The sequence below is a fragment of the Xenopus laevis genome, chromosome 4L (genome assembly GCF_017654675.1).
Source record: "Xenopus laevis strain J_2021 chromosome 4L, Xenopus_laevis_v10.1, whole genome shotgun sequence".
In the NCBI taxonomy this organism is placed as follows: Eukaryota; Metazoa; Chordata; class Amphibia; order Anura; family Pipidae; genus Xenopus; species Xenopus laevis.
Window position 1 is genome coordinate 32,688,790 of NC_054377.1, and position 21,172 is coordinate 32,709,961.

General features: G+C 38.6%; 1 protein-coding gene across 1 annotated transcript; it reads left to right on the forward strand.

Annotated features, from left to right (window-relative positions):
* Nucleotides 1-2,517: 2,517 nt before the first annotated feature.
* ctcf.L (CCCTC-binding factor L homeolog) lies at nucleotides 2,518-19,779 on the forward strand (the record flags this gene model as incomplete). The annotated part of the gene is given in 11 exon segments (NM_001086461.1): nucleotides 2,518-2,705; nucleotides 9,154-9,937; nucleotides 10,513-10,683; nucleotides 10,955-11,088; nucleotides 11,708-11,828; nucleotides 11,949-12,098; nucleotides 12,898-13,058; nucleotides 14,272-14,454; nucleotides 15,045-15,192; nucleotides 17,160-17,339; nucleotides 18,200-19,779. Coding segments are annotated over 10 exon segments (2,208 nt in total). The 3' UTR covers nucleotides 18,385-19,779.
* Nucleotides 19,780-21,172: the final 1,393 nt, after the last annotated feature.

The following is a 21,172-nucleotide window of genomic DNA, read 5'->3' on the forward strand; positions in this document are numbered from 1 at the left end:
ATCAAAGTTAAACGACATAAAACAAAAACAATTGGAAAACCTAAAACAACTTATATATCAATTGAACCTGGCATATAGCTGTAGAATAGCTGCTAAATACAATCCAAAATTAACTAAAGTATTGTCCTTAGAAACAGAATTATTTCTGCTATTTCCTCCTTCACAGAAGCTCTTAAACCTGATTTGATTATTTTCAGTGCTTGTATTTAAAGTTATTAAGAGTCAGTACATTTTTGGCGACTCCGACTCCAGAAACCCTGCTAATAAGGGTTACAGTTAGGGTTGCCACCTTTTAACAAATATTTTACTGGCAAGGACAGGGTTGGGGCAACAAGGGAGCGGGATGGGATTAGGGTTGCCACCTGGCTGGTATTTTACCAGCCTGTCTGATAAAATTGATGGCTGATCCCAATGTTATTAATAGGGAAAAAAAGTTAAATATATAGGAAGGACAGTATTTTTTTCTAGAAAAGGTGGCAACCCTAGATGTGATATAAGGTGGAGGAGTTGTGATGCACACTCATTAGGTCAAGGGATGAATCAGGAGGCAATTTGATAAGTAGGGCCGATCCTTGTGGGAGCTGAGAATAAGGGTGACCATAGACTAGGGTTGCTACAAGTCCGGTTTTTGACCCGGAAAGCCCGGTTTTTTGAAGGGCTGCCTGGGTCAAAACTGTCCGGTTTTCCAAATTAGGAAAACTGGGCAGGATTCCCTATGATTGACACAGCGATCGGCCAATCGCTGAGTCATGACCCCACCCCTGATATCAAAGCCCCGCACCCTCCACATCACTGCCCTGCCCGGTCTCCACTGGGCTGAAAGGTGGCAACCCTACCATAGACGCACTGATCATATCGTACAAACAAATTTTCGTTCAATATTCGGTGTGTGTATGGTGGGAGATAGCAGAAGATATACGAAGTAAAATTTTTATGGGGCGCCTTTGAAAGCACCCGAACATCGGCCATTGCTATTGCTGAATCATTAGATACAAGAATTCTATTGTTTCTACCTGTACATCCAACGATCCAGGAAAGAACGTGTATTGAAATGAACAAAGATCTTTTCCAGGAAAGATTGGAATTGTACCATCTACGGCCACTTTAAAGGCAGATTTGGGTCATGGATGAATGCACTAGTCATTACACATTTACCAGCAAGTACAAATACACCCCCAGATATATGCCAGGCAGCCCTGCTTACAGCTGCTAGTGTTGGGTGGTAAGCAGATTGCTTTAATGTACCTACTAGGCACCAGGTATAATAAAAATCAAAACACATAGGAAGGCTGGTATTTTTTTCCAGAAAGGATAGCAACCCTAAAAATGCATGGAGCTGAGGTGAAACTGCTGGTTACAAATTTCCTCCGAATGTATTCCTATATGTAAACATACTTTCGGTGCGTATGCACCGAAAGTCACGAAGTTTCCAAAAAAAGAAATCGGAAACTTCGTGACTTTCAGGCGCATGCGCAGTAGATCCTTACAGATAAATCCCACTACTGCGCATGCGCCACCAAATGCAGGCGTATACAGGAAGAAGAGCGCACGAGTGAACATGGCTGCCGTGACCTCAACAGGAGAGGAACTGCACGGAGGGGTCAGTTGCCACCTGGCCGGTATTTTACCAGCTTGGCGAGTAAAAATGAAGCTTGATGCCAAAGTTATTAATAAGAAAAAACGGCAAGAATAAAGGAAGGCCGGTATTTTTTTCCAGAAAAGGTGGCAACCCTAGTAACAAGTTAGGGGCATTTGCCCGGAGGGAGGGGGGTGGAAACACAGGGGAGGGATTTTAGCGACGAAGGGGTTGAATTCTCCTTTAATGGGGAAAATGAGATATTCTGTTACAACCCGCTATATCTACTCGGAAACTAGTCTCTTTTGTCGTCCCTATCTCTCATATTAGCGCAAAATACCGACATCTCTGCCTCTAAATGATCAAAATATCCGCACTGTCTTCTAACTGCAACAGCCTACGTCCCTACTGCGGAATATGATTGTACGATGACTACGACTTACGCACCGTCATTCAAATTTGGCGCCCAAATACTACGCCAGTTTTCTCAGAAGCGTACGCCTCTGTTTTCACACTGTTACAAGACATCAAGGCGTTGGCGACACAAACTACAATTCCCAGCAAACCACTAGGACCGCCCCCTTCGCGCAAGCGCGGTGAATGTCTGGGCCGCCATTTTATGAAGTAGGGAACTGGAGCAATTAAACGGTGAGCTGGTTCGCGTCAGAAGGCTCCGTTTCTGTGTGTTCTCTGATATCTACTTGGCCTTCACTCGGGATTTAGCCAGACCTGCTGAAAAAGCTGAAAAAATACGAGAAATAGCCTCAGGAAAGAGGTAAGCAGAGAGGAAAAGGAGATTTTGCAGGATCTTTCTCCGGCCTCTAGGTGTCACGATGGGGCTCCGGTTCGGGCGGCAAATGGGGGTGTTTGTCTCCCTCTATCGTTATTGTAATTTGGTTTAAAAATGTCTGTAGTTTGGGCCCGGGAACAAATGGCCGTATCTTAGTTCCACTCACCATCGGCTTCCTGATTACAGTTCCGGAGTGCGCTTAATTTAGAGGAATATTTTTGACTAACCTGCTGGATTTGGGCCTTTCCTCCATTTTCTTGTCTTCCCTTATCTTCTGCGACATCTCGGCGGTCGCTTCGCTTAATTTCTCGCGTTTCAAACGAGGTACCTTGACTACAAGTATGTTTTTCCAGTTCATCAAGGGAAATCCTCCTGTCAGAGTAACCGCAAAAAAAGAAAAATGTCCGAAATGGGGATATGCTCTCGATTGGTTTTTTTATTTTATTATTTTTCCTCCGTTTGTCCCCTTCAGAGGTCTCTGTCCGAATGTGGCCGTGGGCTAGAGACGAGTACGTGTGCGTTCCAATAGCGCAGCTTTTGCTTCTCCTCCTGCTTATCTGCAAGGGAATGACTAATGTAAAGTATAACAATGATTCTGCATAATAAATATAGAGCGGAAAATAAAAACGCGCTCGTGTCGCCGCGCCTTGTCCCATGTTTTAATTTCTGACTAATGTCCCGGTTGCTGTGTAATATTACCCCTCTCCTTCAGGATTTAGTCCAACGTGAACCACTTACATGAGGGTTAGTAACTGTTTTTGAGGAGATCGGAAACTGCTTTATAGTACAGGCCCTATTTATAGATGGACTTTTCCACTTCAATAGTGCAAGATACAGAAGGGGGCAGAATATCTTGGAAGAGTTCTCTCTGTAACAACTCTTATCTATCTATCTCTCTTTATTTATTCATTTATATGTATTTAATACACAAAAGCCATGAATATCTTGTAAATTATATACTTATAAATGGTGAGTTCTGATGTCATCAGTTATAAATGGTGAGTTCTGATGTCATTTCTGTCACATGACTCACTGAATTTTTTTTTTTTTAATAATAATAAATAAAGTACCCCTAGTTGCAAAATATGAGGATATTAGAAAGTTACCTCAGAGTTCCAAGACCTGTATATAAACCACTCTGCCTTTGGTCTCATGGTTTTTATATGATCATGAAACTCCTCGGTAACTTATAATATCCTTATTTTACAAGAGGGGGTACATTATTCACTATATATACTACAGAGCATTTTGAAATAATAAGTGGAAAAACAGCATTGCTATACATAATTATCTGTATAAAAAAAGTCGACATGACCTTTGTATATATTATTATTAACATGTATTTATATAGTGCCAACATATTGCGTAGCACTGTAATATTGTTTATGAATTCAATTATTTTTATGGGCTTTTACCATTTGTGTTTGACTTGCAGCTGAGAGCGAGCCTTTCATGATGTATTCGGATTTAGGACCTGTTATCCAGAGTACTCAGGACATTGGGCTTTCTGGATAATGGATCTTTCTCTAATTTGGATCCCCATGCCTTAAAGGGGTTGTTAACCTTCCAAACAACATTTTTTTCCGTTCAATTATCTTCAGATTAACCAGAAATAGATTTATTTTTTTTTTACAATCCATCGCTTAACATCTCTTATTTTTTACCATTTCTTCTAAAATCTAAAGGTGGCCATACACAGGGAGATCCGCTTGTTTGGCGAAGTCGTCAAACGAGCAGATCTCTCCCCGATATGCCCACATTGATTTGGTCTATATCCGGCTGATCTGATAGTGGGCCTGTCAGAATGGAGGCAATAGGGGCGGTCAGATTGCAGTACCGCCTCAACGAACCGATGAGGCCGTGATCCAATGGGATCTATCGGGGAAACTTGTCTGAGGGACACAGGCCAATAAGACTCGGTCTGTCTGCAACTTTTATCGGCCTTTGTATGGGGGCCTTTAGTTTAATGTCCCTGTCTCCGTTTTTTTCAGTCTGGCAGCTCAGTAATTCAGGTGCACAATAAACTGTTACAATTTTGCAACATTTATTTGATACAATTAAGGTGGCCATACACAGGCCGATAAAAGCTGCCGACAGACCGTGTCGGTAGCTTATTGGCCCGTGTATGGGGCCCCGCGACGGGCTTCACCGATCGAGATCTGGCCGACTCGGATGGGACAAAAAATCCTGTTGGATCGCGGCCGCATCTATTCGTTGATGCGATCCGACCTCACGTTAGGCATCGTTAGGATCCGATTGTTCGGCCCTAGGGCCCACGATCGGATCAGCCCAATATTGCCCACCTCAAGGTGGGCATATCGTAGGGAGATCCGCTCGTTTGGCGACATCGCCAAACGAGCGGATCTCTCCATGTATGGCCACCTTTAGTTGATAAATTTCTCATTAGCATCTCTGGAGTATTAGTAACTATTGTATCAATTCTAACAGCTGCCTTTAATGAAACCCAAGGATTCTGCTCAGCAGGGACAAAGATGAGAAATGTATCAATTTAGAACAGTTTAGAGGGTCTGGGATTCCCCCCCCCCCTCTCTGAGCTGCTTTAGAATGTGAAAAATTTTACTTTACACTTCAATATTCGAATGGCCACACATAGTGATTAAAAGTAATTGGGGGGAAAAGTCTTATTTCTGGTGAACTGTCTGAAACCAACTGAACTGAAAAAAAGAGTAGGAAGGTGAACAACCCCTTTACGTCTGCTAAAGAAACATTTAAATATTAAATAAACCCAACAGGATTATTAAGCCTCCAATAAGCATTCATTATATCTTATTTGGGGTCAAGTACAATGTACGGTCTTATTACAGGGAAATCGTTTTTTAAAAATCAGAATTATTTGATTAAAATGGTGTAAAAGGCCTTTTCATAATTCCAAACATTCTGGAAAATGGGTTTCCAGATAACTGATCCAATAACTGTATAAAATAAGTACACAAACTTAGTCTTGCATCCTCTGATGGGCTTTAAATGTATCTTGTGCTTTTTGTACTGTTCATGTGGCTTGATAAATGCCCTATACCGGTCCAAACCATCATAAGCAGAAAAAAATAGCACACGGCTAGAGCAGAGTTACTATGGGAACCAGCTATGCCTTCACTTCATTTGCTGCTGAAATGGAAGGCCTGTTTAGTGATCTGAGTTTAGAAAAACTGAGTCAGCCTAGTTGCCTTCTCCTTTAATCAGCATTCACATTAAAGGCTTTTTATATACAGCTGTTAATGATGGTATTGTTAATTCCAAGAACAGTATCCACACCTTCTCATATACATTATACAGTGAGAGACCGCGGGTACTTTATTTCCCACATACATTAAATGCAGTGGATCATGAAAACCCCACCACCACCACCTTACCCTTCCATAAAGCAAGTTACCCCGAGACTGGAGCAGATGTTGACATTCTAATAAAAAAAAAAAAAAAAAAAAAAATAAAGCTCCATATTTGCCAGTGAATTTTTTGCACTGCTGAAACGTGCTTGTATGCACCACCTAGTGGTGTGAGAATAGCACTGCGCCCAGCAGGAGAACTACAAGCTAGGTCATATATGACCTATAATGGAATAGATGAGGTAGTAGCTGCCTGAATGAACTTGAATGATGCTAAGATAGCTGGCCTGCTAGCGCATAATGAACTGAGATGACCCCCCCTCTAGGTCTCCCAAACATTCCACAATGTAGATTCCATATCTTTATAATAAACCTAATAAGCCATTGCACAGAATGGGTCAGATGTAGCCATCAAGGTTTCTATTATGGCCCCCGTCCTTCTATGGACTGCCGTATATGGTTTCCACTTGTTTGTAATCTATCTGGCTCTTTACATGGGAATAATTGGGCAACATAGCATAACCGGTTTTGTGACGGCTTCTCCTAATTTATTACCTCATTAATACAAATAAACATCTTTGGCACAACCTAACACTTTTCTCTAAAATGCTATCTTTAACTTAATCCCTTTAACAAAAGAGCCCAAATAATGTAAATGTTACAGGTATTCTTTTATTCAAAATTCCTTGTGGTTCCTGTATATGGATCATTCTACAACATAGAAAACAATGCTTTAGGTGAATATCGGACCGAGCATATTCTCCTGCAGTGGCGAGAACATGACTACAATACACATAGCAATAGGGATGCTTCTTCCCCCCCAGATATTTACACTAATTTAGTTATCAATTACAGGACACGGTAACAGCAAAAAAAAAAAACAAATTGGTCATAAATGAAGATAGGACAGTATGCAAAATGGCATCCCCATTTTCCAATACAGTTATACGATCTGTTATTCAGAGAGATTGTGACCTGGGGTTTTCCAAATAAGTGTTCTTCCCATAATTTGGATTGTCATACTTTGACAACTAAAGGTCATTTAAACATTAAAAAACGCAATAAGATTGTTTTGTCTCCAATAAGGATTAATTATTTCTTACCGACATGTGCAAGGTACTATTTTATCATTACAGAGAAAATGAAAATCCATTTTTAAAACTTGCATTATTTGTTTATAATTGGGTCAATGGGTCCCATAATTTGGAGCTTTCTGGATAATGGGTCCCCATGCCTGTATTGTGATTTCCAGGCTTTCCTCCAATCCTTCAACACCATTACAGATAAGGGTGAAACCACTAGAAGTCTTGCTCAGTATTCTGTATGCAGTGCCATCATTCAACCACTATTTACATACTCTTGGTGGCAAGTAAATTGTGTAGTCTCTGTTACACAACTATCTCTTTAATTACAGGCACTGTATTCTACTAGTAAAATACATTTTGTTTAGCCTTTTAAGCTCACAAATAGAAAGATCAATGTTTTCTTGGAATATAGTGATAATAAAAACTTTTCATACAAGACTGCTGTTCGGGGCTGACACCCAAAACCACTGGCACAGTATGAAGTGAAGAGGCGCTGCAGCTCAAATTCTCTTCCTCATGCCGATGTATACACTGGCAGAAATGGTGAAAAAACTGCAGCTGGTTTGTATGGGCTATTTAGTTTTTTATTCAACAGCTGTCAATTCCATTTTCAAACGCAGTGATTTGGAATATATATATAGGAGAGGGCATGGATAGAAACATGAGTAATAAATAATTGCAAGAACAATAAATTTGTGTCCTTAGAGCATTTGTTTTCTAAATGGGGTCAATGACAGTGAGAGGCAGAAGTCAAAATAATTGAAAAACTATAAAAAATGAAGGCCAAAAGAAAAGTTGTTTAGAATTTAGCAATTCTACAATATGCTAAATGTTATGAATGGTGAACCACCCCTTTAAATAGCAGGGCTTTAATTTAGAATTGCTCATGGACACATACGGATTGATGCATATGAATACATATGCATATGATTTATACATATAAACTGTATTCTCGACACCTGCAAGAACCTGCTGTTTCAACTGGGTGCCCAGATTCTGTTTAATTACCTTACACGAAACACTATAGCGATATTTGCATGGTAGAAAATGTAACCGTGCTGTTTTACTTAACCTTTCCCAGCCCTTTCACTTGAAGTGTCTCCTGATAATGACTTGCTACCCACCAATGCTACTCCAATCAGATACAGAATGCTACTGTACTTAAACGACAAGTCAACCCCAAAATAAAACGTTACAGAATAAAAAAAAACATTCCAAGCAACTTTCCTATATACAGTTATTAAAAATATTCAGTGCTTTTAAAGTTATTTATAAAGACAATTGCTATTGAAAGCAGCATTTGCTTATCGCCTGGTTGTTACTTTTTAAACAGTGTTGCTAAAGTCTAGTTTCCCAGAAAAGACTCGTCTGGTAATCAGCTGCCTTGTCTTACACCGTCTTGGACATCAGGGCAGAGTATAGAATGGGACAGACAAACACTGCTTTCAATAATTCATATACAAATAACTTAAGTGGACCTGTCACCCAGGCACAACAATCTGTATAATAAAACTCCTTTTAAAATTAAACATGAAATACAATTTCTATTTTTTATTAAAGCATTCATAGCTGTTGTAAGTTCATTTAAAAATCTCCGCTGTCGATCAAGTATTGTCTGCCACTCATTTCGGCATAGAGGCGGGGCAGACAATTACATTCACTTTCTATTCAGCACTTCCTAGATGTCAGTGCTCTCCACATATTCCCCTGTTCTCTTTACAATTTAATTGTGTAGCCAGGGCATGGGGATGGACATCAGGTCTCCCATTCTGGTGCACAAACAAGATTCTGAGATGATGTAAGGCTTGTATTAATAACCGTGTGCACAAAATGGCTGCTGCCTGCTTCCTATAATTTTGAAATCCAAGACTGAAGGAAGCAAGTTTCAAATAATTTATATAGTGTATTTAAAGTTCATTCTGCTTGACTAATGTGATCAAATGGGTGACAGGTCCCCTTTAAAATCAATAGAAAAATGTTAATGAATGTATATTGCAAAAGTGCTTAGAATTCTTTTGTTAGGCAAATGTTGGTATTTTTTGGATTTCCATTTTGGGTTTCCCTTTCCTTTAAATCAGAAAAAGTATTGTGATGCACTGGCATGTATAGCTTCATCTAGTAAAAAGGATGTTTCATTACACGGGGGAGGGTTTACAAATCTTTACCCTTCCATTGCATTTGATTTCCCTGCCTCAAATTTTGACAATTGGGTAAGTTTATTTGTATGGATAAATTGGTTTGACTAAAACTATGCATTACTGTCCTAGGCATTACATTTTTTGTTATGTTACTGTGTCACTCTTACTAGTCAAATCTATTCATGTCTTGATGACCTCCATTGTTTGTATTTTACCCAAGGTTGTTAAAATGGAAGGTGAGATGGCGGAAGACATTGTGGAGGACTCTGAAACGTTCATGAAAAGAAAAGAGACAAAGACGTATCAGAGACGTAGAGAAGGTGGTGTAGATGAAGAGAACTGTGTCATAGTCCAGAGCCAAACAGATATTTGTGAAGTACCTCATGATGTCAACAGTAATGTTCAGATGGTGATGATGGAGCAACTTGATCCAACCCTACTACAAATGAAGACTGAAGTAATGGAAGGTATGGTTTCGCAAGAAGGTGATCCTACTGTGGACGATACACAAATAATTACACTGCAGGTTGTTAATATGGAAGAGCAGCCAATTAATCTTGGAGAGCTCCAGCTTGTCCAAGTTCCTGTAGCTGTTCCAATGGCCACAACATCTGTAGGCGAACTTCATGCAGCTTTTGAAAATGACGTATCCAAAGAAGTTCTTCAGGAAGGGGAGCCCATGATTTGTCACACTTTGCCTCTCCCAGAGGGATTCCAAGTAGTTAAGGTGGGGGCAAATGGAGAGGTAGAAACTCTAGAGCAGGCAGAGTTACAACCACAAGAAGAACCTGGCTGGCAAAAGGATCCTGATTATGTACCCCCTATGAAAAAATCCAAGAAAACTAAGAAAAGCAAACTGCGCTATACAGAAGAAGGAAAAGATGTGGATGTCTCTGTCTATGATTTTGAAGAAGAACAGCAGGAAGGGCTGCTTTCTGATGTGAATGCAGAAAAAGTGGTTGGAAATATGAAGCCTCCAAAGCCAACAAAAATTAAAAAGAAAGGTATGTTCTTTTCAGAAGGTGACGGTATAATTTTTTTTTTTTTATGAGAAGGGATAGCTACTCCTTGCAAACTTTAGGGACATTGTAACGTATCCCCATTAACTTTGGTTTGGCAGTGTGAAAAACCTCCATGTACATAGTGCTGCCTTTTTATTTATTTGTTTAATGTTATCTCTCATTTTTGAGCCTTACTGGGGACTGGCCTATGATTTACCATTAGAACTTTACAGCCAGCCATTAGCCTGCCCTTTGGTAGAAACCAGTCGCTGCAAAGCTGGAACCTAGCATTCCGGTATCGGCTGAAATGCTTGGAGCCAGCCTATAGTTCACAAAACAAGTTTTAGTAGGTTTAAATATGACTAACAGCAGATACAACTAGCTTGATACACTGCTAGCCTCAGTGTTGGACATAAAGATGAAATTCGTTTGATAGGTTTGAAAAGATATGATATCTTATTACTGTGCTGTGGAAATTTACGTTTGACTTGCTTGTCTGCCAGTAAGCATTTCTTATACAGCAAGCTATTGCCACCACCCCACCTCATTTTTCCCTTTTTGATTTATGTTTTGACCAGGTGTGAAAAAGACGTTCCAGTGTGAGTTGTGTAGTTACACCTGTCCTAGACGTTCTAACCTGGATCGCCACATGAAAAGCCACACCGATGAAAGGCCACACAAGTGCCACCTATGTGGAAGGGCTTTCAGGACTGTTACTTTGCTTAGAAACCACCTCAATACTCATACAGGTAAGCTACAATTTTTGTTTTGCATACCTCTTAATAGCAAGTTTTGGTCCCCTTTCAAGCAGGGACCACCCCACAGTTTTGGAGTCTTATGGAAATACTACTTTTAATAGTACTTCTGGTTGGACTCCTGGCTGACTGCTGTAGTGCTTTTGATGTTACATAGACCATAAAAAATGTTTGCTTACAGATATTGTAAATTGCAGCGCCTCCCCCCCCCCCCCCAATTCCTCTCCGATCTAAACGCTGCCTTTTTTTCTTGCTTGTTTGATAGGTACTCGACCTCACAAGTGTCCTGATTGTGACATGGCATTTGTGACTAGTGGTGAATTGGTGAGGCATCGTCGTTACAAACACACCCATGAGAAACCATTTAAATGTTCGATGTGTGATTATGCTAGTGTTGAGGTAAGAATAACATTTTACTCTGTGCCGATTTATGGTTTAAAATCTATATCTTCAGAAATTATGGGTTTTGAAATGGTTCATGTATGAATTTGATGTGTGTATGACGGTCCCTTGTAGATATGTGGTTGAAGGAATAAAGACCTTCTTATCTTTTTGTGTAAGTTGTGCAGTGAGTGTGGCTACTAACAATTAGGCTTTTAAAAAGTTACGGTCTTTACAAATATTTTCTTGTACCGAATAGAATACTATTAAGGTTGTGTTGAAAGAGTTACAGAAGTTGCAGATTTAATTTACATGGTTTAGTGCATTTTTCAGTAAGGCTTTAACTATTTCAATAAATTGTTTGCAAGAAAGGGAAATATAAATAGTTAAATGATAAAAAAAATACAAGCAAGGCAATGGTAAAGTAAAATATTTTCATTGCTGCATGTATGATTTTACATGTCCTTGTGCAGGGCCAGACACTACAAGTGCCTGGCATCCTAAAGTAGCAAAATGGCAGAAATAGCAAAATCATCCATGAATAGATTTGGCCAGATTTCCCTTCCCCCCCCCCATTTTTTTTTTTTTTTGTTGTTTTTTTTTTTGTTTAGTTTCGATTCTAAAATCTTTTTTTCAGGTCAGTAAACTCAAGCGACATATTCGGTCCCATACTGGAGAACGTCCCTTCCAGTGCAGCTTGTGCAGCTATGCCAGCAGGGACACATACAAGTTGAAAAGACACATGCGAACCCATTCAGGTAAGTAGACTTTCCATAATAAGCTGTGTTTTCTTTTTCAGGAGCTCTTGTCATACAAAAATGTTCTGTGCATTTCCTTATAAATTGATCTAAATTAGTACTGTTTGTTTTTGCTTTAAGGTGAAAAGCCATATGAATGCTACATTTGCCATGCTCGTTTTACACAGAGTGGGACCATGAAGATGCATATTTTGCAGAAACACACTGAAAATGTGGCCAAATTTCACTGCCCCCATTGTGACACAGTAATTGCAAGGAAGAGTGACTTAGGTAGGTGCCCTTTAAGAGCTGCTGTAGATATTTTAACTTATTCATTCTGTCCAAAGCTTATATGATTTTCCGGTGAAGGGTAAATAAATTCTAATAAAATGCATGCAGTTTTTTTAATAAAATTGTAAACTGAACTAACTTCTCGGCTTTTCTGCTGCAACTTATGTGCTTCTCACAAAGAAAAGTTAGGTTTTGTGGTTTTAAAGTTATTTGTTAATGTAATTGCTTATAAATTGAGTCCACTTAGACGCTCCCTATCAGGAGTGTCCATACTTTGCTAATGCGGGGTCTACTTTTTGAGATGGTGTGCCATTATGATCTACATTCATTGTTCGCATTCTGTTCCATGGAAAATATTTAAATATATTGATTAATAAGCAATTGTATGTCACTATATTTAACAAACTACTGTATTCTTTATTATGTAAACTGTAATAAATATCTGAAAAGAATTAAACAGGAGGGTATTTTAGTTGAGCTGTTGACCGTGTCTTCAGTTCTACTGATCACCAGCTAAAGGTCTACTGGTAGATCCTGCTCTATCTTTTGGGCACCCCTGCTCACTATAATGAGCTGATACTTTTTTCACAGCCTAACTGTGTGCAGTAGGAAGGGGTTTCTTTATACAGAAGGCCTTTCAATAGAAGCTGGTTTGTTTTATTTTTTTATGAGTTGGCATGTAAAACAACTGTTTCGCTTTTGCCCTGTCTTGTGCAAGAACAATGACTAAGAAAAAACATTTAGTTTGCAAAATGTATGTATTGAGGTTATACTGCTTATTAAATCCCCTTCCCTCCAGGAGTCCATTTGCGAAAACAACATTCCTACATTGAGCAAGGCAAGAAATGCCGCTACTGTGACACCGTGTTCCATGAACGTTATGCACTAATCCAGCACCAGAAGTCTCATAAAAATGAAAAACGATTTAAATGTGACCAGTGTGAATATGCTTGTAGACAGGTATGGAGACTATGAAAAATGTTGTGAAGTACAGGTATAGGATCCCTTATCCGGAAACCAGATATCCAGAAAGCTCTGAATTACGGAATGGCTGTCTCCCATAGACTCCATTTTATCCAAATAATCCAAATTCTTAAAAATGATTTCCTTTTTCTCTGTAATAATAAAACAGTAGCTTGTACTTGGTCCCAACTAAGATATAATTAATCCTTAACGGAAGCAAAACCAGCCTATTGGGTTTATTTAATGTTTAAATGAATTTCTAGTAGACTTAAACCCAAATTGTGGAAAGATCCATTATCCGGAAAACCCCAGGTCCCGAGCATTCTGGATAACCGGTCCCATACCTGTACTTAAATATCTGTTGCCTCTGATTGTTCTTAAAAACAAAATCTTTGGATAGTTTCTTATACAGCTGCTTGGTGAACATTTGTGCATATTTTAAAGGGAAAATTAGTCTTTAAATTGAATGTTATTATTGTATAGAGCTACTTAAAGGAACAGTAACGTCAAAAAATAAGTGTTTTAAAGTAATGAAAATATAATGCAGTGTTGCCCTGCACTGGTAAAACTTTTTTGTTTGCTTAAGAAACACTATTATTATTTGTTTAAGCTGCTGTGTAGCAAAGGGGGCAGCCATTCAAAGGAGAAAAGGATCAGATTACACAGCAGGTATCAGATAAACTCTGTCTGTCTAATGGTGTTATCTGTTATCCATTAGTTAACCTGTGCCATATAGCCGTTTTTCAATTTCCGCCATTGCTACACAGCAGCTTTATTTATATGAACTATAGTAGTGTTTCTGAAACAAACAGATCAGTTTTACCGGTGCAGGACAACACTACATGTTTTCATTACTTTAAGACACTTTCATTTTTTGGTGTTGCTGTCCCTTTAATCTAAAACTTTTCAGGTAACCTTATTTATTTATTTATTTTTGTACAATATTTGTTTGACTCCAGCAGCCAATCAGGTTGTATAACCTACCCTGCTTTGACTTAATTTAGTCTTTCCCCCCTACATTACTGTAGTGTTGCATTCTAACTCAGATCCTCTCTGATGTTTCTGAAGTTGGTGGGGATTTTAGGCTGGGTCACAGTTTACATTTGTGTTCACTTTATTGATGCATAGCAACGAAATGTGATCTTTTAATGCACAGAATTTCAGATAGTTGTGTTACCGTATAAAAAGATATTTGAAATATATTTTATAGGAACGACACATGATCATGCACAAAAGGACCCATACCGGTGAGAAGCCTTATGCCTGCAGCCATTGTGATAAAACTTTTCGGCAGAAACAGCTGCTTGATATGCATTTCAAAAGATACCATGACCCAAGCTTTGTTCCTGCTGCATTTGTGTGCTCCAAGTGTGGGAAAACATTTACTCGAAGGGTATGTTTGCATGTTTTTTTTGTTTTTTTCACTTTGCAAAGGTTGAATTTTGATATAGGTTTGAACACTCACATAATAAAAATATGTGCTCATTTGTTATTTTAGTGTTCCCTGCAAGATGTTGCTAATTAAATGGAAACTGTCTCCAATATTGAATTATGGGGAAACAGATTGCAGCGTTTTTTCACGCTGCAGAGATTTAATTTTAATCTTCATGGAAATGTTAAACTTTCTAATCTTATTCAATAACTTTTTGCAGTTTCTGAAGTAACTCTTCACTATCCCTGTCTCGGCAATCTCTCGTTTATGCATGTTCTTCTTGAAAATTGCCACAATTCTATGGAAAGAGATGATAGGGAGCTAATATATAGTCTTTTTATTTTTTTTTTATTTTAAAGCGGATTACTTCAGAATGGTACATGTTCCTTATTTCCATGTGCCATGCTATGTCCAACTAATTCATGGTTTTTTTGTTTTTTTTTGTCCAACCCCCCCACTCCCCCGAATGCAATTTTGTTTCCCTAAAATATCCAGCAACAGTATAATATTAGAGCAGGGATGATATAGTGATATCCCTTATGTCTTTTTAGAATACAATGTCAAGACATGCAGACAGTTGCACTGGGCCTGACGGTACAGATGGTGAAAATGGGGAAGAAGGTGAAGTGATTCACAAAAAAGGGAAACGTGGACGCAAGAGAAAGATGCGCTCCAAGAAAGAAGGTTCTACTGACAGTGGCAAGTTTTGTTTTTTTTGTTTGTTTTGTTTTTTGTTTGTTTTAAATCAATTGTAATTATGTACATAGGCAGCAGAAGATGTTCTTGGCCGGGGGGGCGGCGGCATGCCCACTGCAGTAAATTTTCGCCACTCCTCCTTTTGGCCACTAACTTTGGACTCCACCCACTTTTCCCATGTGCTTTTCAACTGAACAGCAGGATGACAGGCAATTCTATGTATAAATACCTCCAGGATTCATAGCAGGATGGAACAGGGAAAACCCTTACCCGTTAATGTTAGGACGTTTGGATTGTTATATATGGGAACCTGCTGGAGTATATGTGGATGTTGAGGGAGATGGAACCAGTTCCCCGTGGACATCGTTATGAGGTCCGTGAACCAGGTTCTCCGGGGCCACTATGATCAAGTGCAGATCCCCTTTGGGCGCAATATGCACGAGACCGGAAGGAGAGAGTGCCGTCACTCCCTTGTCCCCGTGCTCCCTCCCGCCGGCACAAGTGCGCACCAAACGCTGCTCCCACTAAATGTGTTCCCCTTAGGCTGTGGTGACAGGGGAGGGTAAGCTGCATGATGGAGAAAGGGAATCTCCCCCTTTCCTAAGGGGGAGGCCAGCGTGCTTGCATTAAGTCTCTTAGAAGGGTCTGAGCCACTCCCTTTAGTAGTGGGGCAGCCTACTTACCCTGAGGGGTCCCAGGAGATGCGTGGCCATCAACAGGGGATGTTTAGTTCTCCCTCACGAGCCTCTCAGTCTGGCCAACCATAGACACAGCCGTGGTCAGCTTGTGAAAAGACTTATGAACCCCAGGCGAGGTATCCAGCGATGGGGTCTCACCTTAGAGTATAGGAATCTACCTAACTCTGGACTTACCCCTGGTGTCAACGCTAATTGTTGAACGCAGAATCCTTTTGTGGGTGCCTCCTAGAGGCCAAGCCCTACCTCCTTGGACGCAGGACACTGAAAAAACTGAGAAGTGGGAGTTAAGCAGGATGGATATAGAGTAGGTGGAGACCAGCTCTTTTTATCAGTGTCCTGCCTCCTGGAGGGAGGAGCTTAGCCCCTTTGGTTCCTGTGTCCCCCGAGGCCGTAAGAGAAAATGTGCTTAAAATGGATTCTTGTAATTCCTGTCATTCAGTGCTTTCTGTAAAATGGGTTTCTAAATAAGGAAATGCCTATTTTAAAAATGAGAGGAAATTTGAATGCGTTATAATTCAAAAAGGATTTTATTAATTGAAAATTTTTATAGTAAAAAAAAAAAAAGTTTTTGCTTACCAACATTAGGGGTTGTTCACCTTTGAGTTTAGCTTATTTACAAACCATTTGCTTTTTCTGACTTGGCTATACCATTTCTGCAGTGTTTGGATAACTGAAGTTACTTGTAATAACAACTAGATGTGAAGCCCCTTCCATTTTTAAAAGTAGCCGAATTTCCTTTCACTTCCTTTTATACTGGGAGCTTTGTATCATACACCAATGGCCGTTTCTTAGTAGCCTATACGGCTCCACCCCCTTGGTCCTACCCTTGGTAATTTCTTTAGTGCTTGGTTTTACTTAAAGACAAACTCCTCCTAAATAAACGATAATCCTCTAAATTCACAATCCAGTCATATGTTTATTTCATTTATTGCTAATACCAATTAAAGTTTTCAGTACATGGAATAACGGCACTGGTTGTCCCATTTTGCCTGACAATCCAATGCATTTGCAAGCAGATAGTGTGCTCAAGGAAATGTGCTTATGCTGAAAATAAACAATCACAAAATCTATGGTTATTGATTTAAAAAAGGAAGTTTTGTCTGTGGCCTTGTAAGGTTTATAATTCATTTTTAGATAACGTTTTTGTCAGGGTTTACTGTTTTTTTTCCACCCTTTGTTTTAATGCTGTGAAGTATGTTTGTTTGTGTTTCATAAATCCAGTATACTGTGTAATGTAAATACTAAAGTAGTTGCCCCTTGTTTATTTTTAAGAGGATAATGCTGAACCTGAGCTTGATGATGACGATGAAGACGAAGATGATGATGAAGAGGAGGAGACCCCTGTAGAAATAGAAGCTGATCCTGAACCAGAAGAGCCAGTGAGTCCGATTCCACCCCCTGCAAAGAAGCGTAGAGGAAGACCGCCTGGCAAAGCCAACCAAGCAAAGCAAAGTATGTTTTCTTTGCATAATTATGCTGCTTACTTAATTAATTTAGTGTTTAAAGTCTCTTTAAGCCTTTCTAAGATCTAGAAGCTTGCAGCTGTATGGTGCAGCTCTGTGACCAAACTTGGCATTAGTAAAAACAACCCTTTAAAACTCAATAGCAGTTTAGCAAAAGCTCTAAACGACATGCTTGCTTTCATATACACTATGTTGTATAGAACTTTATGCTTGTAATATCCATTGCACAAAAATGTGGCCAAAAACTTAAACCATTCACATACCCTTTAGTGCTATGACTTACGGTGCTACTTGTAGTGGCTACGAAATTCCATAAAATACCCTGCCATATAAATACGTAGACTTGTCTTGTAGATCATTATCAGTTTTGTCTATTTTGTAGCTGCAAGTAGCTCCATGTGTTGCTGTTGAAATGAGTCTTCATATCTATTTTTTTTTTTTCTAACTTGCAATTGAGATTTGTGTGCATTTCCGGTCTCTGCATCTCATGTTGTTGGGTAGCAAACTATTTAAAAGATCCTCTGCATTCATATTTCTGATGTTTTATTGTTTGTACCTAATCTGGCAGATGCTGAAAAATGAAAATATTTGGGCAAAACTTCAGCTTATGTTTGCAGTTTTTAGTTTGTTGCAGAAAGATCTACTTACCCATTTTGAGGTTTTTCTTTTTTCTGTGATTAGCTTATTGATGCTACAGGTAAACTGTCGGCACTATATTTGGGGGGGTCCTACAAAAAGACATGGAAGATAAAATGCTGCAAGTGCAAGGATGAAGGCAATAATCTGAAATAACACAAATGGTTATGTTTTTCGCTACCATAATGCTTTTATTTTCCAACTTTTTTTCAGATGCAGCTGTTATTCAGGTGGAGGATCACAACACCAGGGCAATTGAAAACATAATTGTTCAGGTGAAGAAAGAATCAGACCTAGAAGCAGAGGTAGTTGTGGAAGCTCCTGTACTAACACCTGCAGTGGAGGCACCAAATGGAGACCTTACTCCAGAAATGATTCTAAGCATGATGGACCGGTGATGCAGGCAAAACCCATTGCCTTGCTTTATTGAACTGGCTCGAGTTGTGTTTAAATGGCTCATTACTATTTTATGAGATCTGATCATTTTATTTTTAACTTTTTTTTTTTTGCTTTGTGGATTTTTTTTAAGATTTGTTTTACCATATATGTACAGGCAAACCTCAAAGTAAGGCAAAACATAAACTGGCTATCCAACATTAAACATTTAATTTCTTCAAGACGATCATGTAATTAGTTAATATATAGATGATAATAAAGAGGTTTCCATTCAATTAATTGTGGTTACCCCAAGTCTTTAGGGGAAATTAACTTGCTCAGTTTTCCCCAATGAAGTCTACTCAGAATTAATAATCCCAATCCTTCACATGGCTTAGGCAATTAAAAAAATAATAAAAATAAACCCAAAGTAATGGATCTTGTATCATGAACCTATTACCTATTGGTGTTTCTTTGAAATAGGGATCACTGTATACTAAGATGCACCTACCATTTTTATCAGTTGTAAATGCAGATTATGGTTGGTTGTTAAAAGTTAAAGTTCAATTCAACAATATTTTGAAATAGTTCTAAGGTAGGTAAAACCCTGTTTGCAAAAATCTTGATGTCCGCAAGTAGTATATTCAGCATGCTTTAAAGTTCTAGCAAACAGATTTTCTTTTCAATCTTTGTTTTGTTGAGCAGAACCGGAAAACAAAGACTATGTAAATAACTTTTTTACATTTTAATCTTTTTCTATCAAGATGTTTGAATAACTACAGAAGGATGTGGTGAGCAAAATAATTTTAATTACTGGCATATGGGAACGTTAAAATATTTAAGGCAATGTGCATAGTGGACATAATACAGATCATGAGTTTGAGTTTTCAAATTGTATAACATGCTTTTTATGATACCGTTGTTACCCCTTTTTTATGTTTGCTCTCTGTAAAATATTTAATTTTACGCTATTCTCCGTGTCGGTCACAATGTGTTTAGGTGTCAAGTGACGGTAGAATTGCAATTTATAGGGATAGCTTTTGGTTCCTTTTCGCCCTATCCCTATAGCACATTATTCTGAAGCGCTGTTCTTCCCATCCCGTAATAGAGGACTCGTGCACAGAATGTGGAAATACCTGTATATGACAAGTCAAAAAATTTAATTTTTTTTTTTTTTATCAATCTTTATTCTTGTTAAACTTTTACTTCCTCTAATGTACTGCTTTTAAGAGCTATCAATTTAGAAATCTGGATAGATAAAAACATTTTTTGTACCTTGCTGTCCGGTGATCTTTTCATTTTAAAAAGCCAACAAGGGTAAACTGTTAAAATTGTGGTGAAAAGGAAATGTAGAAAGGATTTTTGAAATGCAATTGTACCACTGTACAGCTAATAAATAATAATGGATTCATATGGAGCTCTTGTATGTTTTTGTTGCTGATGAAAATTTAATATAACTTGATTTCAGAACAGTAGATAGACCAAGCTTACTCTTCACTTTGCTTAAATCAAGATACAAAACAGCTGCTCAGTGCAGTTTTGTACGTGACTGTTGACCACAATTGAAATGGCCAAAAGAATGAATGTATTAATTGAATTCTTAAAACATAAATTTTAAAAATGACTGGTATTTTTCAAGTCAAAGGTACTACTTTGGGCACCAGGTTGACACCCAGCAATACAAACCTGATATACAGTTTTGGTAGGTGCAGAGAATGTCCTTATATGTTACTACTTTAACACAAACAAAAGAACACTAAAGCGGGCCATAGATGCAAATATCTGATCGTACGATCGGACTTCCCCATCTCCGACCTGCCACTAACAATTCAGATCAAAGTCTTACCAGTCAAATCAAATAAAGTAGTTGAACAGATCATCCGATGTTCTGCCCCTGACAGCAATCATACGAATGTTATTTCCGACCAAAGCTAGTAGTCTCTAACTGAAAATCGTACGATCGGCAATACATGCAGAGATATTATCGGCAGCCGACAGAAATTTCTAACCTGACCGATCTCCGCCGGACGAAAAATGTCGGGACTCTCCACACACGGTCCGAAAATCGTACAAATCCTGGATTCTTACGTTCGGATCTTTGCGTCTATGGCCAGCTTAAGGGGCAGATGAAAATATGAGTTTAGAGCTTCATAAATAAAAACTCACCCATGTTCTATTCATTGCTAGGCGATTTTTAAAATTGTATTTATCAATGGGTGAAAGTTAGAACTCTCCTTTTTTGATAAATATGGTTCTAAAAATCCAATAGGAATGGATAGAACATGGGTAAGTCATTATTGTTTTAATGTGATCCTCCACTTATGATGGATATGCTTGATGTTAATAATCCTCTTAAAAGATCTAGCAAAAACTATTTTTCAACAGGGTTCTAAAACAAAAACAACAAACTCCATATTGCATAGGTTTCTTACACAGAGATGCTTAAAAGCATGCTTCTTTGCCGTATGTCTCCGCGCCTACAAGTGTTTTCCCCATTGTCAAATGGCTACTCAGTCATCAAAATATAAACATTGGGGGAACACAAACAAGCAATAAGTTTTGCAAAAGGTACTTTATTATAGCATACACAACAGAATTGCAGCCTATTGCAGTGCATAAATAACCTACCCCCCATCATGATGCCTATTAATTGGATGCATCATTTGTTAATCAAAGATTCATTTCAAATTCATTTGTGATTCTTCAAATAAAGACCACATATTGTCAATTCGCATTAAATTAATTTGTGAATTGTACCATTAAAGGGGTTGTTCACTTTTTTTTTTCAGTTGTTTTCAGATTGTTAACCAT